Raw genomic sequence first — 17,945 nt, 5'->3', positions numbered from 1 at the left:
GAGTGATATAAAGCTGCATTAGCCACACTGGTGTTCCCAGAGAATTGGTGCATATTACCATGATCAACCACACAGAAATTCATTTGGTCTGCTACTAAGTTACATAACCCACTTCTTATATCTGTCTGATTTCTGTTTCATTGCATCAAACAGTTGGAATTTGAGATAAATATGATATTAGTTTATTATTATAAATTAGGAATTATATTTAGAATCCAAATTTGAGAGAAAATATCAAGGAACTAAGGAAGAATGCTATCCTAAACTCCTCAGTGAAAATGAAAAAGGAGCTCTCAAAATCCAAAAGCCTCTCAAAAATTAAGCTAAGCAGTTTTTCTCTCCAAAAAACCTTTGAAAAAAGTATTTTGATCACTGCTGTGAATATTATCAACCACCACCTGCAAGCTCCCCTCTAAGTCACACATCACCCTGACTTTAAAATATATCACTTCATTGTTGCTGAGCCAAAATCCTGGAACTCCTCTACCTAACAGCACTGTAGCTGTATCTACACCATATGGACCACAGTGGTTCAAGATGGCAGCTCATCACCATCTTGTCAAGGGCAGATAGAGATGGGCAATAATGCTGGCCTCACCAGTAACACCCAGATCCCATGAATGAATAACAAAATCCTGGATCAAGCATCTGTTCCCAAAATCGTAGATTAATTCCATTTCTTTTGGTTTGTCTTATAGTAGGTTTCCAGTTGCCTATATTAAAAAGACTGTTAACAAAAATGAGAATGCATGGAATTGGAGTCAACCTATTAGCTTGGACAGAGCACTGCTTCGGAGGCAGAAGACAGTCTGAGCGTCTGTCAAAAAGAGTTGCAATAAGAGTCCATGATTCTATGAAGTGGAGGAAAACAGCAAAGACAAAAAAGTATAATACAAATCCTACTTTACTCATAAAGAATTTGAAGTCATCCTACCTTTCTGGAATGTAGTATGGGGAAGGCTCACAGAGTAGCGTTTATTCAGTCTGGGTTCATAATTCACATACGTTTTACAGTATAAAGCTTGGTCTATTGGATATTTCTCTCCCGTTTTTTCACCTTCCCAATTCCGTATTTTACTGCTAAAAGAAAATTATGAACATCAATTCCTGAAGATCGCACATTTTACAATCATTCTACATCATTATAGTGTGAAATAATAAAAGGCAATTTGAAAATGTCAACCAACCTATATGAATACAAAAAAAATGCATACCCAGTGATCAACTTGGCCATGGTTGCAGCTATTGATTTTCTGTGTAATAATTTTATCCTGTTTTTTATTTAAAGCCTGGGATAGAAAGTAAGGTGATAGGCAATGTGCACCACATTCCAAGTAGATCCATTTTTGCTTTGTAGCACTGGGGAAGAGGGAAGTCACTGGGTTTAGTAGCATAGGGGGAGGGATGTGTTAAGTTTTTGTAGCATTGGCTGGAGTTCTCATGTTGCTTGGAAGAATCATGATGCAGATGGTGGGACTTTTCAGCACTGGGGTCCTACTGTTTAGAGGTACTGAAAGGGAGATGGTCCAGAGAATCTGGGAGGCCAAAGAACCTAGCAGCACAGGGGATGGGAAGGCCATGGAGTTTGGCAGCACTGAAGCATGGTGCTCCCAAGGCTAGGCAGCAGGGTAGAAGATAAAAAGGAAACAAATACAAAGAATTTGCTCTCTTTATCTCACTTTTTATCTCCCTCTCCAGAAGAGTAAATAAACAAATTGCAGAAAAACAAAATACTGCATGTATTGGAAATCTAAAATAAAAACTCTGTTGCAGATCTGCAGCATCTGTGGAGAGAAATAGAGTTAACATTGTAGATCGATGACCTTTTGTCAGAACTGGCAAAAGTTAGAGATGTAAGTTTTTAAGCAAGTAAACACATGGGTTGCTTTAATCAACACAATTGAAAAAGTACAACCCCTGTGTAGTAACTGAAGGTATAGCCTCTCTTGCTAGCTATCAGGAATCATGTGATGTTTGTGGAGGCTCCAACCAATAAGCACTAAGCACAGGCAATCTCGGGGGGATGGAGGTTCCTGACGAGAATCCTGATTGAACAAGCCCAATTCTAAATCCTTTAATGAGTTAGTGAATCTTTTGAAAATGCATTTCCAGCTGAAGCCATCCGAGATAATGCAGCAGTTTAAGTTTAATTCCAGAGTTAGGGCCTCGGGAAAGTCCATCGTAACCTATGTAGTGAAGCTGAAGCAGGTGACAGTACACTGCGACTTTGGGGACACCGTAAATGATTTGCTGTGGGACCAATTAGTTTGTGGAGTTCAGGACGACACCATTCAGCGTCGTTTACTCACAGAGGTCAACATCAATTTGAAGCGCAGCCTGGAAATATCCCTCGCCATGGAAAGTGCTGCAAGAGACTTGCAGGCTTTGCAAACAGACAACATGGCACTGTTCTTCACGTGGGGTAGGAAACTACCGCCAGGTGTGGCTTGAAAATCAGGGACACAGCATTGAAGCGAGAGGCAAGGTCTGCTGTTAGAAACACGAAAAGGCCTAGTAGAAACACTTCAGCAGCTGCTCCAAGGTTAATTTGTTATAGAAGAGGGGGTGACCACAGATCGGACACCTGCAGATTCAAGGAAGCAGAATGCCATTACTGTCATAAGAGAGATCATGTAATAAAGCAATGCAGGACAAAGTCAAAACAGCCCATTAAGCAGAAAACCAACATGATTGAATTGAAAAATACAGCAGAACCTGAAGCTGTCGATACTGACATCTATTCCCTGTATAACGTCACCGCTGTAAAAACCGAAAAACTGTCACAATTCAAGTTAATGGGAAGCCACTTGTAACAGAGGTAGATATGGGAGCTTAAACCACACAGCACACATTTAAATACCTAAATGAAGGTACCCAGCCACTGAATCTGGAGCAGACAACTGCTAAATTGAAGGCAAACATTGGCAAATCTATACAGGTAAAGGGCATCACCACAGTACCAGTGTCTTATAGGCAACAGACAACTCAGCTTCCAGTGATATTAGTGACAGGACAAGGACCTAGTCTTGTGGGCCGAGACGGGTTACAGAAAATCAAGCTTGACTGGTCTGAAATATTTCATCTGAAAACAGGAGGAGTTCATGAACTGCTAAGGAAGTATGACAGTGTATTTCAGGATGAATTAGGGAAGTTAAAAGGCTTGCAAGCAAAAATATATGTGGATCCTCAGGCGACACTACGTTTCTTTAAAGCCAGACCTGTGCATTATGCATTGAAGGAGAAGGTGGATGCAGTACTGTGCTGGTTAGAAAAGCTTGGCATCATCCAACCTGTCCAATTCTCGGAATGGGCAGCACCCATAGTTCCAGTGGTTAAACCTGACCAAACTATACACATTTGTGGGGACTATAAATTGACCATAAACAAGGCAGCCAAACTAGATAAGCACCCCACTCCAAGGATAGATGACTAAAATGCAAAGCTAGCTGGAGGCAAATCCTATACAAAATTGGATATGTGCCATGCTTACCAACAGTTAGAACTGGATAGCACATCTAGATGATACATAACTATCAACATACACAAGGGTCTTTATCAGTACACTCGCCTACCCTTTGGTGTATCTTGTGCAATCTTCCAAAGAACAATAGACAGTCTTTTGTATGGACTTCCCCAAGTGGTAGTAGACCTAGATGATGTTCTGATCACAGGGTCAACCAAGACCGAACACTTGTCCAACCTGGAGGAGGTGCTAAGAAGATTCATGGAAGCTGGCATACAATTAAAGGAAGAAAAATATACATTCCAAGTGCCAGAAGTTACTTATCTGGTTCACAGGGTGGACGCCATTGGTTTGCATCCAGTAGAAGAGAAGGTTCGGGCAATAAAAGATGTGCCCTCACCGTCCAATCTAACTGAACTTAAATCTATCCTGGATATGATCAATTACTATAGCCGCTTCTTGCCTAACTTATTAACTGTGTTGGCACCATTACGCTTGTTAATAAAGGATCACCGTTGGTCATGGAATTCACAACAGGAAGAAGCCCTTGTGAAAGTAAAGGAACTGTTGCATTCGTCATGTTTATTGGTACACTACAACCCACCAAAATAATTGGTATTAACATGTGATGCTTCTCCTTATGGTGTAGGAGCTGTGTTATCACATAGAATGGAAAATGGATCAGAAAGGCCCATTGGCTATGTCTCGAGAACCCTCTCCACAGCCGAGAAAGGTTATTCCCAGCTAGAAAAGAAAGGTATATCAGTGGTATTCAGAGTGAAGAAATTCCACCAGTACCTGCATGGATGACATTTCACCATTGTGCTGGGCCATAAACCATTAATGGGTTTATTCAGTGAGGATGAGGCCATTCCACCAGTAGCATCAGCAAGAATACAACATTGAGCTCTGATATTATCTGTGTATGAGTATACTTTTATGTACCGTCCTGTCTGACATATTGCAAATGTGGACGCACTTAGTCGTCTCCCGTTACCAGATAGCATTGTACATGCTCCAATGCCACAAAAAGTTGTGCTAGTACGGAATTTCTTGGATTCTTCGCTTGTGTGTGCATAGCAAATTAGAAATTGGACGAACAGTGATCCAGTTTTGTCGAAAGTCAGAGATCTTGTTTTGCAAAGGTGGTCAAATTCATCTGTATCTGAAGAGATGAGACCATTCCATGCCAGAAAAGCAGAGTTAAGTTATCAAGATGGAATTTTGTTGCAGGGATCAAGAGTTGTCATCCCTTTGCAAGAAAGAGAACCACTTTTGACAGAGCTTCACAGTGCATATCCAGACATATCAAAGATGAAAATGCTTACGCGAAGCTATGTCTGGTGGCCAGGCATTGACAGTGACATTGAAAGCATGGTCAAGCACTGTCTCCATTGTCAGCAACAACAGATATTGTGTGTTTCAGCTCTACTGCATCTGTGGGAGTGGCCTCGTTGACCCTGGCTTAAGCTACATATTGATTATGTAGGACCATTCTTAGGTACCATGTTTTTGTTGATAGTAGATGCACATTCTAAATGGATGGATGTATATGAAGTCAGCCTACCAACATCGAGTGCAACTATTGAGAAGCTGCGTTCCTGTTTTAGCATTCGTGGCCTACCGAAATCATCATTTCTGGTAACGGTACAGTCTTTACCAGTACAGCATTTCAGAGATTAATGAATTTAAATAGAATCAGACACATTAAAACAGCCCATGACATCCCTCATCAAATGGTTTAGCTGAGAGAGCTGTGCAAACTTTCAAATCTGGAATGAAGAGGTTATCAGAAGGTACTCTAGAAACTCAACTTTCCCACTTTCTTCCCCACCTCATTTGACTACAGGTTCAACACCGGCTGAATTATTGATAAATGATTAAGTCTGGTGTTTTCAAGCTTAGAGGGGAAGTTAGACAGGAATCAGAATAATCAAAAATTGAATCACAATATTCATTGCAAAGTTCGCACATACACTGTAGGAGACACAGTATTCACACGGAATTTCAGAAGTGGACCATGTTGGGTTCCTGGAACTATTGTCTCAGAGGCTGGTCCCTTAACCTTCCAGGTGGAAGTGGAAGACAGAATTGTTCAAAAACACGTGGACATATCACGTATTTGTGATAGAAAGACATTCCAACAACCAGCTATTCCACCTGTGATTAACGTTTAACCATCAATCCCTGAGGTGACAAATTGACCTAGAATACAACATGCCCGATGTCTTTGTACAGTTGCCTAACCCAGAACTGCCACTTTCTAATGATGTATCTTGTGCTGCAGTTCCTGATCATGTCGATCCGGTGGAGGAACCTCAAGTGGTTTTCATATTTTGATGGAATAACTCAGATTCAGGTGTAAATCTGTATGTTTGCCTTGAGCCAGGAAATTACTTGGAGCTGCTCTCATTCTGTCCCTTTCTCTCTGATAGTTTATTTACAGTAAAAGCACCCAATTTTAGCTTTACTTGAATAAAGTATTGGAATTTCGCTAACCTTTTTTAAATTAACTTTGAAAATCAACAGTGTAAAAACCGCAGAGAAATATTCTGGTATTTCAGTTTAATAAGTGCTGCTGGTGCATCATGGGAATTAGGTCACATTGCAATAGCTCAGACTACACAGTCCATATTTGGTAGTCATACCTTTGGGTACAAATATCAAGTCTCTGGGAGAGGCTGAAGTTTTCAAGTAATTGTTTTAATAAGGGCATTCAAATTCAATAGATTCATGTTCTCATGAAATATATATTTAATTGATTATTCAGTTTAATTTCTTATTTGAAACTTTAGACATTTTAGTTACTAAGCAAAAATGCTACATGATCTTTTCTTACTGGAAGCATTTCAAGTATTATGTGGAGAAAAACTAATGAGACAAATTTCACTGTAGCGATCATCTAACATTATTTGCATGGCAAATTGCTGAAGGTGCAAGTTGATAATGTCGCAACAAGGGAAATGGCATCTGGGTCCTGAGTGAACAGGAAAAGCATTGTGTATCTTCATAATCAATCAGATTGAAGAATTGTGAAATTAATAGTACGAGGGCTGAGGTAATGTAAACTAGAATGGATGAATTCAATGTCAATCAGGTGCAGTTAAATAAATAAAGGGAAAGAAAGAATGGGTTGAGAGAGAGAGAAATAGAAAAGAAAAGTAAAAAATTATTTTAAAAATCTTCAATTACAATTAAAACCTGAAGGAATGAGACTTAACACTTGCAATAGTTCATTTTCAATGAGAGAGATTGATTGGCAGTAAAACTGATCATGTCATTAGGCTGGAATAGGAAAGACTTGAATTTCTGTGGCAAGTTTAGTTTGTGTCTACCACACAAATACAGCAACTTCATGCCATTCGATGTATTTCAGTGGTGAGATAACAGCAACATGCTGTTTTAACAAAGTTAATGGCACAGTATTGCAACTCAGACAGCAGGTTTTGGGTTAAAGTGCTTAACCACACATCTGCCCCTCACTTGAAGTTGCTGTACTGTTTGCGCATAAATAACAGTGAGCACTAATGGTCTCACTGTTATTTTGATAGGAAAATCTGGGTCAATACAATGCCACTCACTGTCATGATAGATTATTATTATTAGCCAATGTTGTCATTAAACATTGGATTTCCTATTAGATAATCACAAAGTTGCATCACAGCATCACAGGTAAAGTTATAGGCTCCTCACACCAGGACTCCAGCCCATTCTCTCAGTTTCTTCGCCTCCGTTGCATCTGTTCCAATGATGCCACTTTCCAAAACAGCACTTCTGACGTCTTCCTTCTTCCTTAATCGAGGTTTCCCCTCACTGTGATTGACAGGGCCCTCAGCCGTGTCTGACCCATCTCCTGCACCTCTACTCTCACACCTTCCCCTCCCTCCCAGAAACATGATAGGGTCCCCCTTGTCCTCACTTATTACCCCACCAGCCTTTGCATTCAAAGGATCATCCCCCGCCATTTCTGCCAACTCCAGCATGATGCCACCACCAAACACATCTTCCCCTCACTCTCCCTGTCAGCATTCCGCAGGGACCATTCCCTCCAGGACACCCTGGTCCACTCCTCCATCACCCCCAACACCTCATCCCCTTCCCACAGCACCTTCCAATGCAATCGCAGAAGGTGCAACACCTGCCCCTTTACCTCCTCCCTCCTCATCGTCCAAGGGCCCAAACACACCTTTCAGGTGAAGCAGCTCTTCACTTGCACCTCCTTCAATTTGGTCTACTGCTTCTGCTGGTCCCAATATGGTCTTCACTACATCAGGGAGACCAAATGCAGATTGGGTGACCACTTTGCGGAACACCTCCGGTCTGTCGCAAGCATGCCCCAGACTTTCCAGTCACTTGCCATTCCAACATACCATCCTGCTCTCATGTCCACATGTCTGTCCTTGGCCTGCTGCAATGTTCCAGTGAAGCCCAATGCAAACCGGAGGAACAGCACCTTATCCTCTGATTAGGCACTCTATAGCCTTGTGGACTTAACATTGAATTCAACAATTTCAGACCATGAGCTCTCTCCTCCATCCTCACCCCCTTTTTTAATCCCCTTTTTTCTATATTCATTTTTATTTTTTATCCACTTTATTTTCATTTTTATTCATTTATCTGTGGTTTTATCCCCATTTTTATACCTCATTCTATCCTATTTTCTATCCTTTTTTCCCCCACCACTGCCCCCTCCCCCCACCCCATCCCCTACAGGGTCATCTGTTACTTGTTCCATGTTGTTCTTTCACACAATGTTCTGCCTTGTTCTGCCATTATCACATTCTGCTTTCTTACCTTTATGCCACTATCAGCACCTCTTTTAGCACTAGCCACTACCATTAACACTTCCTTTGTCCTTTAGTTCATGACATCTTTGTCAATCCCTCCTTTGTCCCCCACTATCGCTGGCCTTCTATCCAGCTCCACCTGCCCCACCCCCCCTTAAACAGTATAAATTTCATCACATTTCCACTTCTCTTCCACTCTGAAGAAGGGTCATATGGACTCAAAATGTTAACTCTGTTTCTCTCTCCACAGATGCTACCAGACCTGCTGAGTTTTTCCAGGATTTTCTGTTTTTCTTTCAGATTTCCAGCATCTGCAATATTTTGCTTTTATCTTAAAGTTATAGATAAGTGTATTGCAGCTAAATCTTCTTATCGTGTCCACGGAGAGTCTATACATGGCCCAGCCAGAACTGGACACATTTTTGCGCCTTGTTGTTGAATTCGGCAAGTTCTGCAACAGTGCAGGGTTCCTCTAGCGATAGGCATTGCAGGAGATTTTGCATAGTCTGTGGCTCAGTTCCACATTCACAAATTGTCAGGCTGGTTGTATATCAGCTAAATGTTTACATTTTAAGTGAACTTCTCATTAGAAATGCATATGATAGCATTTTACGGTGTAAACTCATGACACAGTGCGCATCATACACAGGATTTTTAATAATATATTGCTTTATATGTTCATGGTGTGGAAGGTATGGACCATGATTGCATCAAAAGTAAATCAAGCTTTGGATCCCGGTCAGGGCTAATCAACACTAATCTGGAGGCAGCGTGCGTCTCAGCAGGAATTCAAATTAAGGGAGGATGCATTATTCAGGGAACCTGAATACTGTTAGATGTGCAAGTTCTCGTTCAAGAGTTTTAAAGTTTTGGTGTATGTAACTTAAGAACAGTGAAAGGCATTTGAACTGGAAGTGGGAGAGAAAATTAGAAGTTAGTGTGGATGCAAGTCTGCAACAAGGGAATATGTCACAGTAATGTGAAGGATGGAAGGAAAGCTTGAGTGGGTGTCTGAAGTGAATGTAATCTTCATCTGAAATTGAAGAGGGTCTTGTAGAAAAGGAAGGGTGTATGACCATTGCTGGCATCAATTACATGTGCTGAGTAATAAAAATTGTTGACCATACCTATGGGAGACTTGGAATTACTAAAACAATCCTGTTATATTTAATGCAACACTGTTTATTTTTTCTATTCTATTTCTATTTTTATTATCATCAAAAGAGTCTGATGAAGAGTCATTCAGACTCGAAACGTTAACTGTATTCCTCTCCGCAGATGCTGTCAGACCTGCTGAGTTTTTCCAGGTATTTTTGTTTTTGTTCTAGATTTCCAGCATCTGCAGTATTTTGCTTTTATCTTAGCAAGAAATAATAATGCTGTCCAATTGACAAAAGCTTAACTGAAAAACCAAACAATCTTTGATTTGAGCTTGCAACCTTCTGGTTTAGTTTCAAAGCCTCTACCTCAACCTTGCCCCCTTCCTAAAGTTGCCTGAACCACAGCATAAATTTGTACCTTGTTCAAAAAATAATTCATTAACATTTTCTATTTCTCAAAATGCTGTTTTCCAAAAATGTGATTAGATTAACACAATTAGAGCCACAATCCCTATACAATGTGATACCCTTTTTGTGCAGATGTAGATCCTGTTTTTTTCTGACTGTGTTGATTGTCCTGCTGGAGTATTTCAATGAACTCTCTCATTTCTTTCTGTCTTTCACTAAGTTCTTTGATTTGAGTGGTTGTTCCTTGAAGTTCTTCCTGTAAAATGAATTTTAAAAAATAAATTGACTTCTCATTACAAGTAAAAATTGAGTCAGAAGTCCTACTCCTTATGAAGCACATAATTCAGCCTGGCACTCCAGTGCATTACTGAGGGAGTGCTACACTATTAGAGATGCCATCTTTGAGATGAGACATTAAACCATGGCCCCATGGTTTCCCTATTAGTTGGATGCAAGAGAACTCATAGCATTATTTTGAAGAGCAGGGTGGGGGGGAGGTTCCCCCAGCGTCCTGCCCAACATTTACCTGTCAACCGACATCGCTAAAAGGTTAACAGGTCATTTATCTTAATGCATTTGCTATGCACAAATGAACTGTTGCACTTTCCTACATTACAACAGTGATTACAATTCAAAAGTGCTTCATATGCTTTAGGACTCAAAGTTGCGACAGGCACTATTTAAATGCAAGTTTGTTAGTTTATTAGAATGCAAATGATGCTGATAATGGAAACTAAGGGCCGGATTTTCGTCATGGAGGCAGGAAACCTCTCAATTAAGCAGACCCGTTATCAACCCTGCAGGTAGTTCTGAGGCGGGCGATCGCCAAGGCAGCTTGGTTAGAAGGCTTGACTCGGTTCTCTGAGACTTCAGCCCAGTTTTATAAAGGGTGTTAGGCTCTTAGGCCTCACCATTCACCCCCACCCACTCCTATACCCCTCATATCCCCATGCCACCTCCATGCTTCCCATACCTCCTCATGTCCCCTCCATGGCCACTCACCCAGTATCCACTATAGGCCGAAGGAGCCATGTGAAGATGGAAAAAAACTTCTAACAATCCATCACACTTGATACAGGAAAAAACCCCTCTCATTCATTAAACATATTCAAAGATTTTAAATCCCCTCAGGTGGTCATTCTGTTATTAAAGCAAACAAACTTTTATTCAGTAACTACATCAAAGGTAGATAATCCTATAATAGCTTCTTAAACTGTCAATCAAAATGTGAACTCAGTCCCCCTGCTTAGATAAGTGGGTTTGGAGCTTTTGAAACTGGGACAAGCATTCAAAATGGGTTCAGCTATAATAACACTCTTTGGGAAATGTTAACATTGATGTCTATTGAAACTGCAGGAACAGATGATAACTTTTTTTTAAGCTCCACCAATGGCCTGTCCATCAGTGTACTCCAGCAGTGTACTTTTTTACTCTAACTGACAGCTACATCCTGTTTTTTTTTCCCCATTTTAAAGGGCTGGGGATTTAAACAACTTCAGATTATGACATGTAAACAGACCTCATCCACCTCTGAAGAGCATTTATGCCTCTTCCATAAATTAGTGTCTCCCACATTTCATAACTCTTGGAACAGTGAAAATGGGGTTTTGTTAAACTCAACACTAATTTCAAATGGCCCTGCCGGGTTCAGGTTTCCCACCTGTATGATTCACATCCCGCCCCTTCCTCCGCCAGCAAAAATGGGATCTGCCAGAAATGGGGGCAAGACTTCTGCATCGGGGTCCCACCTGCCATTGGTAAAGGCCTCCAGAGTCAGCTCAACTCCGTGAAAATCTAGTCCTAAGTTAACCATGCAGGGACATTGAGAAACATTAGAAGTGTTAATAGCAGGCTAATGCTACAGAGGAGTGGCTTATGTATGGAATTGGCAGAGGTTTGTGGCATTTCATTATCTTTAAAAACAGCATTATCAGAGATATGGGCATAGGTGGTTTGCTCATTGTTTGGGAATGGTCTAGCAATAAATGGAGAACTAAGAAAGAATAAAAATAGAAGAAATTGTATATTGTTTAAAAAATACAGTAAAAAATCAATAGATAGTCTGGAATGTTTGAGGAACCATTATTCGGGGTGGGGCGGGGACCGTAAATTTCTGGCCACAGATTCCATTCACCATACATTTCTGTAATACAAATTAGGTGTTTGCTTTGTCGGTCAACAAACAGCACTGGAATGTTTTTGACAATAACTTTCAACAAGGATTGAACCTATGGGCAAATTTACAATTAGGCCATATTATGTAATAATAAAACAATGAGATATAAGCAAGAGTAACTGTCTTTGATTTTTCAAACTGCTTGTCTGGCATCCAGCCCTGGATGATCAGAAATTTTCTCTAACTAAATATTCGGAAGACCGAAGCCATTGCTTTTATTTTCCGAAACAAAGTCTGTTTTCTAACCACCAATTCAATCCCTCTCGCTGGTCATTGTCTAAAGCTGAGCTAGAACATCTGCAACCTTGGCATTGACCCTGAGTTGAGTTTCTGACCATATAACCACTCCATCATCAAGATTGCCTACTTCTATGTCTGTAACATTGGCCAACTCCACCCTCCCTCAGCTCATCTGCTGCTGAAATCCTTATTCATGCCTTTGTTACCTCTAGACTTGACTATTCCTATGCTCTCCTAGCTGGCCTCCAGCTTCTACCTTCCATTAAACTCATCCAAAACTCTATTGCCCTAATCCTAACTTGCACCAAGACTCTTGCACCCATCATCCCTATGCTTGCTTCCGGTCTAGAAACATCTCAGTTTAAAAATTCCCATCCTTATCAAATCCCTCCATAGCCTTCCTTGTCCCTCCCTACCTCTGTAATCTCTTCCAGCCCTACAATACTTAGATATATCTACGCTTCTCCAATTCTAGCCTCCTGTGCATCTTTGTTTTTAATCACTCAACCATTGCGGGCTGTACCTTCAGTTGTTTGGGCCACCAGCATTACAAGACAACAAAGGAACAGGAATATACTTAATTTAATTGAATGTGGAACAGGCTTGAGGGGCTGAATAGCCTACTATTTTCCTTCCTATGTTCTTATATCAACAAACCTTGTAATTCTGTCTGCGTAATGATTATTTCAAAAACTTTTCCCAAGTGAACAATAGAAAAATAAATGTTTGATTGTTTCTACATCCTGATTACGTAATGTATAACAACTGTATTCATAACTATATGTAGAGATCAGAAAGTTACTGGATGCCTTGCTGAATTGTGAGGTGAGTGAGTTTCCTTTATTTTAAGTTGAAACAAGGGATTCTATTGTGATATGATAGGTCACAAAGGGGCTGTAGAATGTGAAAGGATCTACAGAGACAAAACACTTATTAGCAAAGTGAGCAGGCAAGCTTTATTTATTGCTATTAGCTTCTGTTTCAGCAATGCCTGAAATTTAAAATTCTCATCCTAGTATTCAAACCCACTTATGGCCTTGCTGTAACCTTTCCCAGTCCTAATATCCTCCAAGAATTCAGCATTCCTCCAGTTCTCACTCCTTTGTATCCTTGACCTCCTTCAATCCAGCATTGGCGGCCCTAAGCTCTAGGAATCCCTCCCTAAACCTCTCCATCTCTCTCTACCTTTCTGTCTTCTATTAAGACAATCTTTAAAACCTACCTCTTTGACCAAATATTTATCCACCTGTCCTAATATCTCTTAATATGACTCAGTGTCAAATTTTATCTGAAAAATATATTCACTTTCAAAGACTAGATTATAATATCCAACAACATAGCATTGAGAGCTTTGGTGTCAGCATTGATGGGCTTGAGACTGAATGATCCTTTCCAGGCATTCCTGAATGCCTCTAATCTGTTGAATCATATAAATTAACTATAAGTCTAGGAAATTTCCTATTACAGAACATATTTATTTTCCCATGTGAACAGGTCTGAGGAGAAGACTTGCAAAGCTTAACGATGAAGAAGGATTCCATATGAGGAATCTGTGGTAGGGGAAAGGTGGAGTCTTTAATTAAAAATGAAATAACTAAATATCTAGACAAAGAAAAAAACATGAAAAACAGTTGGGAAACAGATGGGATAAGAAGAAATTCTTTTAAGCAGTAAGTTATGATCTGGAATGAACTAAAATTGTAATGAAAACAAATTTAATAGTAACTTTTAACAAAAACAATTTACATTTATAGAATGCTTTTAATTAATAAAATGTCCCAAGGCACTTTATAAGTGTTGTCAAACAAAATTTGGTAAGGAGCCACAGAAGGAGATATTAGGATAGTTGACCAAAGAGGTAGGTTTTAAGTAATGTCTTAAAGGTGGAAAGAGAGGTGGAGAGGTGTCGAGAGGGTATTCCAGAGCCTTAGCAGTGGAAGGTACGGTCACCAATGGTGGAGTGATCAAAATCAGGAAAGCTCAAGAGCCAGAATTGGTGAAACACAGAGATCTCAGGCAGGTTTAAGGCTGAAGGAGATCACAAAGATAGGGAGTGGCGAGGCCATGAAGGGATTTGAAAACAAGGATGAGAATTGCTTAAAATAGGTCAGAGAGCACAGAGAAGATGGGTGAGAGGTACTTATGTGAGTTAGGACATGGGCAACAGGTTTGAAAATGCTCTCGAGTTTGGAGGGTAGAACAGGGGAGGCTGACTGGGAATATTCTAGTCTAGAGGTAATGAAAGCATGGATGAATGGACAAGGGTTTCAGCTGAGGCAAGGTGGAGTCAGGTGACATTACAGAGGTGGAAATAGGCAATCTTAATGCAGATGTGTGGTAGGAAACTCATCTCAGGGTCAAATATAACATCAAAGTTGCGAATAGTCTGGGTCAGCATCAGACAATTGTCAGGAAGATGAATGGCGTTGGTGGCTACAAAGCTTGTGATGGGGCCTTGAGGCAATGGCTTTGGTCTTCTAAATATTTAGCATGAGGAAATTTCTGCTCATCCAGTACTTGATGTTGGACAAGCAGTCTGACAGTTTAGAGACATGGGAGGGATCAAGAGGTGTGAAGGTGACGTAGAGCTGGGTGTCGCCTGCATACTCATAGATCTTCTGGTCCCGGCACTGAGACGGCACATGTCAGCATGTAAACTTGGGCTGTTTGCCTGGTACATACCTAGTTTTTTACCCAGATTTATTTACCGCTATTCCTTGCAGGCAAAGGCCCAATAGGAGCAGCTCTTTAAATCAGGAGGAGTATCTTCACACTCGCGTCACCCCCGGTGCTGTTAAACTGCCTACTCTCATCCCTGGCTCAACCCCTTTGCTGTTAACCCACCAACTCGCATCCCAAGCTCACTTCCCCCCACTCGTCACCCCCCCCCTTCAGTCACACTTCCCACTCATCAACTCATCAACCCCTGGCTCACCACCCCACTTATCACCACTGGCTCACCGCAACCCCACCCCCCAACCCCAGCTCACACCGCCCTCCACCCGTCACCCCTGGCTCATCCCCCCAACCAATCCCCAGCTCATACAAAAGAATATACAGATTAACATATGAATTAGGAGCAGGAGCAGGCCACTAGTCCCCTTGAGCCTGCTCTGCCATTCAGTAAGATCATGGCTGTCATGAAGCTATTAATGTATATAATATTTTGGAAAATATTTTTCTTTTAAAATAGAGGTTTAGTTTGTGGGTGTGTCTTAATTGGATTAAAGCCAGCTAGTCTGGGTGCTTTGATATATACTAGTTTGAAATGTAAATTGAAAGGTAGAGTGTATTTGCATTTTTTGAATAGAACATTCAAGAAGTGGGGTGAAAATTTGATGCCTATCTTACAGATACCAAGCAATATGTTTATATTACTAATAAAATTGGTTCTATGAAAGGGGTTTCATTGTTAAAAGGTGAAGTTCAAAGAGGCTGGTGAGACAATGAGAATTTGAATTCAATCAGTGGTATAGGTATAACTTCAGCAGTTTTCAGATATACAGAGCAGAGGCAATGTGAAGATCAAAAGGCAGTTGTAAGCCTCCAACTGGTCCAAATGGCTCCACCGTGAAAAGAACCTCATTTTGAATTCGTAAGGTGAAAATGCTTTGCCCGGTGTCTGGTTAAGTCTACGGGTTGCTGTTGCTTTAATGGAGATTAGTTTGGGAATTTGTTAAAAGGTATGATAGTAGTAATTTGTAGCCATTGTATATATATTTTTAACCTGTGTGAGTTAATAAAATGTTTCAGTTAGTTTAATGTAAAACCTCAAGAACTGGTGGTCTGATTCCTGAATTTAGAGTTGCATCTCAAACATAACACTTAAAATTATAGGTTATGACAATTGTTTAGTGTTTCCCTTTGGGATTTTTAAATAACTCCACTTTACCAACTGTGTCGATCATAACAACTGGGGGCTCGTCCAGGATAAATTGTATTTCTAATTCCTCGACTGATTAGGAATTGGTGAATCTTAAGTTTATGAGTACGAAAGGCACTTTGAATTCAGGAGTTGGTGCAGTATTTTAGAAGTGGTGAGACTGCAAGATGGCTTTGGCAATTGCTGGAAGTAGAGGAGATAATTTTGATTGGGTTGGAGAAAATAACCAAAAGTAAGTTAACAGAGTTGCAGATAAGTTAAAATTGGGGTTACCTGTGGGAGCTAGGAAATCAGATATAGTTAAAAGTAGAGTACAGCATCTACAGTTGGAAGTGAAGCCTGACACTAGTGAGTCACAGCTGGAGGTAGTGAGACTTCAGTTACAAATGAAGATGCTAGAATTTGAACAAGCAAAGGAACTAAAAAAGCTTGAATTTGAAGCAAAGGACAGAGAAATGGAGTTTAAAAGGGAATTAGAAATTGTGAAGGTAGAGAAGGATGAAAGAGAAAAAGAGAGAGAGAATTCCAACCGCAAATGTTGGCAATTGGAAAAGAGATGTCAGTAGGTGAGGAAGGATTCGTCTCTAGAGTAGAACCCAGGGGAGATATGTTTAAATTTGTATAAACTCTTCAAGTTTGAGGAAACAGATATTGAACCATTCTTTATTTCATTTGAGAAGCTAGCCAAACAGATGACATGGCCACAGGAAAGCTGGACATTATTATTTCAGTCTAAGTTGTTAGGTAGGGGTCTTGAGGTATATGCTTTGCTTTCAGAAGAAATGTTGGTGAATTATGATGTGGTGAGAAAAGCTATTTTGAGTGCATATGAATTGGTTCCTGAAGCATACAGGCAGAAATTTAGGAATATGAGAAAACAGCCCGCGCAAACTTATATTGAGTTTGAAAAAGTAAAGCAAAGTAATTTTGACCAGTGGATATGGGCGTTAAAATAGAGACAACCTATGCAGCTCTTAGGGAAGTCATTCTTTTGGAAGTATTTAAAGATCCAATCCCTTTGGTAGTGAGAACTCATGTGGAGGAACAGAGGATTGATTCTGTAAGACAAGCAGCAGAGATAGCTGATGATTATGAATTAGTTCATAGAACTAAACCTTTTTTCCGTCACCCCTTCAAATTGGAAAAGGATAAAAAGTGGGAAGGTGAAATGAGGGCAGGTGGTAAGGGAAGAGAAGGAGTGGCTGGAAGTTCCCAGGAAGTTTTTTCTCAGAACAAAAAGGAAGGTGCTGAAGGTAGAGGTGAGATTTGAAAATTGAGGTGTTTTCATTGTAATGAAGTGGGGCACACAAAGTCAGTGTGTTGGAGATCTCAGGGAAAATCTGTAGGAATTATTGGGGTACAGGAAAGCTCTGGAACTAAAAGTACTGAAGGTTCTGAGGTTCAGACACAGGAGAAACTTGTGGTTTGTGTACAGGTGAAACAGGGAGAATCAGAGAAAGATAAAGAAGTGGGAATGTGTTCACAGTTTACTCAAGAGAATTCAGGGGAGCAGGCTGCAGAAATGTTTAAAGACTTTGTATGTGAAGGGAAAGTCTTTCCATGTGTACAGGGTGGAGTAGGTAAAGATGTTAAAATTTTAAGAGACACAGGGACTAGTCAATCCTTAATATTGTGGGATAGTGATATTTGTTGTTCAGAGGAAGTGCTGCAGGAGAAGGTAATAATAAGTGGAGTTCATGGAGATGCTAAATCTATTCCATTGTGGAAGATAAATTTAAAGAGCCAGTGGAAGATGGGTAAAGAGAGAGGAAGTACTCGAAGGGTTGAAATCCTTGAAAGTTGATAAGTCACCAGGGCCAGATGGATTGTTTCTGAGGCTGCTGACGGAAGTCAGGGAGGAGATAGCAGATGCTCTGAGGATGATTTT

At 40.5% G+C, this 17,945-nt stretch overlaps 1 protein-coding gene across 1 annotated transcript in view; it reads right to left on the bottom strand.

Annotated features, from left to right (window-relative positions):
* The window catches only part of arhgef33 (Rho guanine nucleotide exchange factor (GEF) 33), a 157,295-nt gene that overhangs the window by 92,732 nt on the left and 46,618 nt on the right, over positions 1–17,945 (bottom strand). Inside the window, exons 5-6 of the mRNA XM_078557556.1 lie at positions 9,878–10,014; positions 935–1,080 (exon numbers count right to left, since the gene is read on the bottom strand). Coding sequence (XP_078413682.1) covers positions 935–1,080; positions 9,878–10,014 — 283 coding nt within the window. The remainder of the gene's footprint in view (positions 1–934; positions 1,081–9,877; positions 10,015–17,945) is intronic.

Source organism: Cetorhinus maximus, chromosome 14 (genome assembly GCF_964194155.1).
Source record: "Cetorhinus maximus chromosome 14, sCetMax3.hap1.1, whole genome shotgun sequence".
NCBI lineage: Eukaryota > Metazoa > Chordata > Chondrichthyes > Lamniformes > Cetorhinidae > Cetorhinus > Cetorhinus maximus.
Note: the sequence above shows the minus strand (reverse complement) of the source record. Positions and strands in the feature narration are given on the sequence as shown.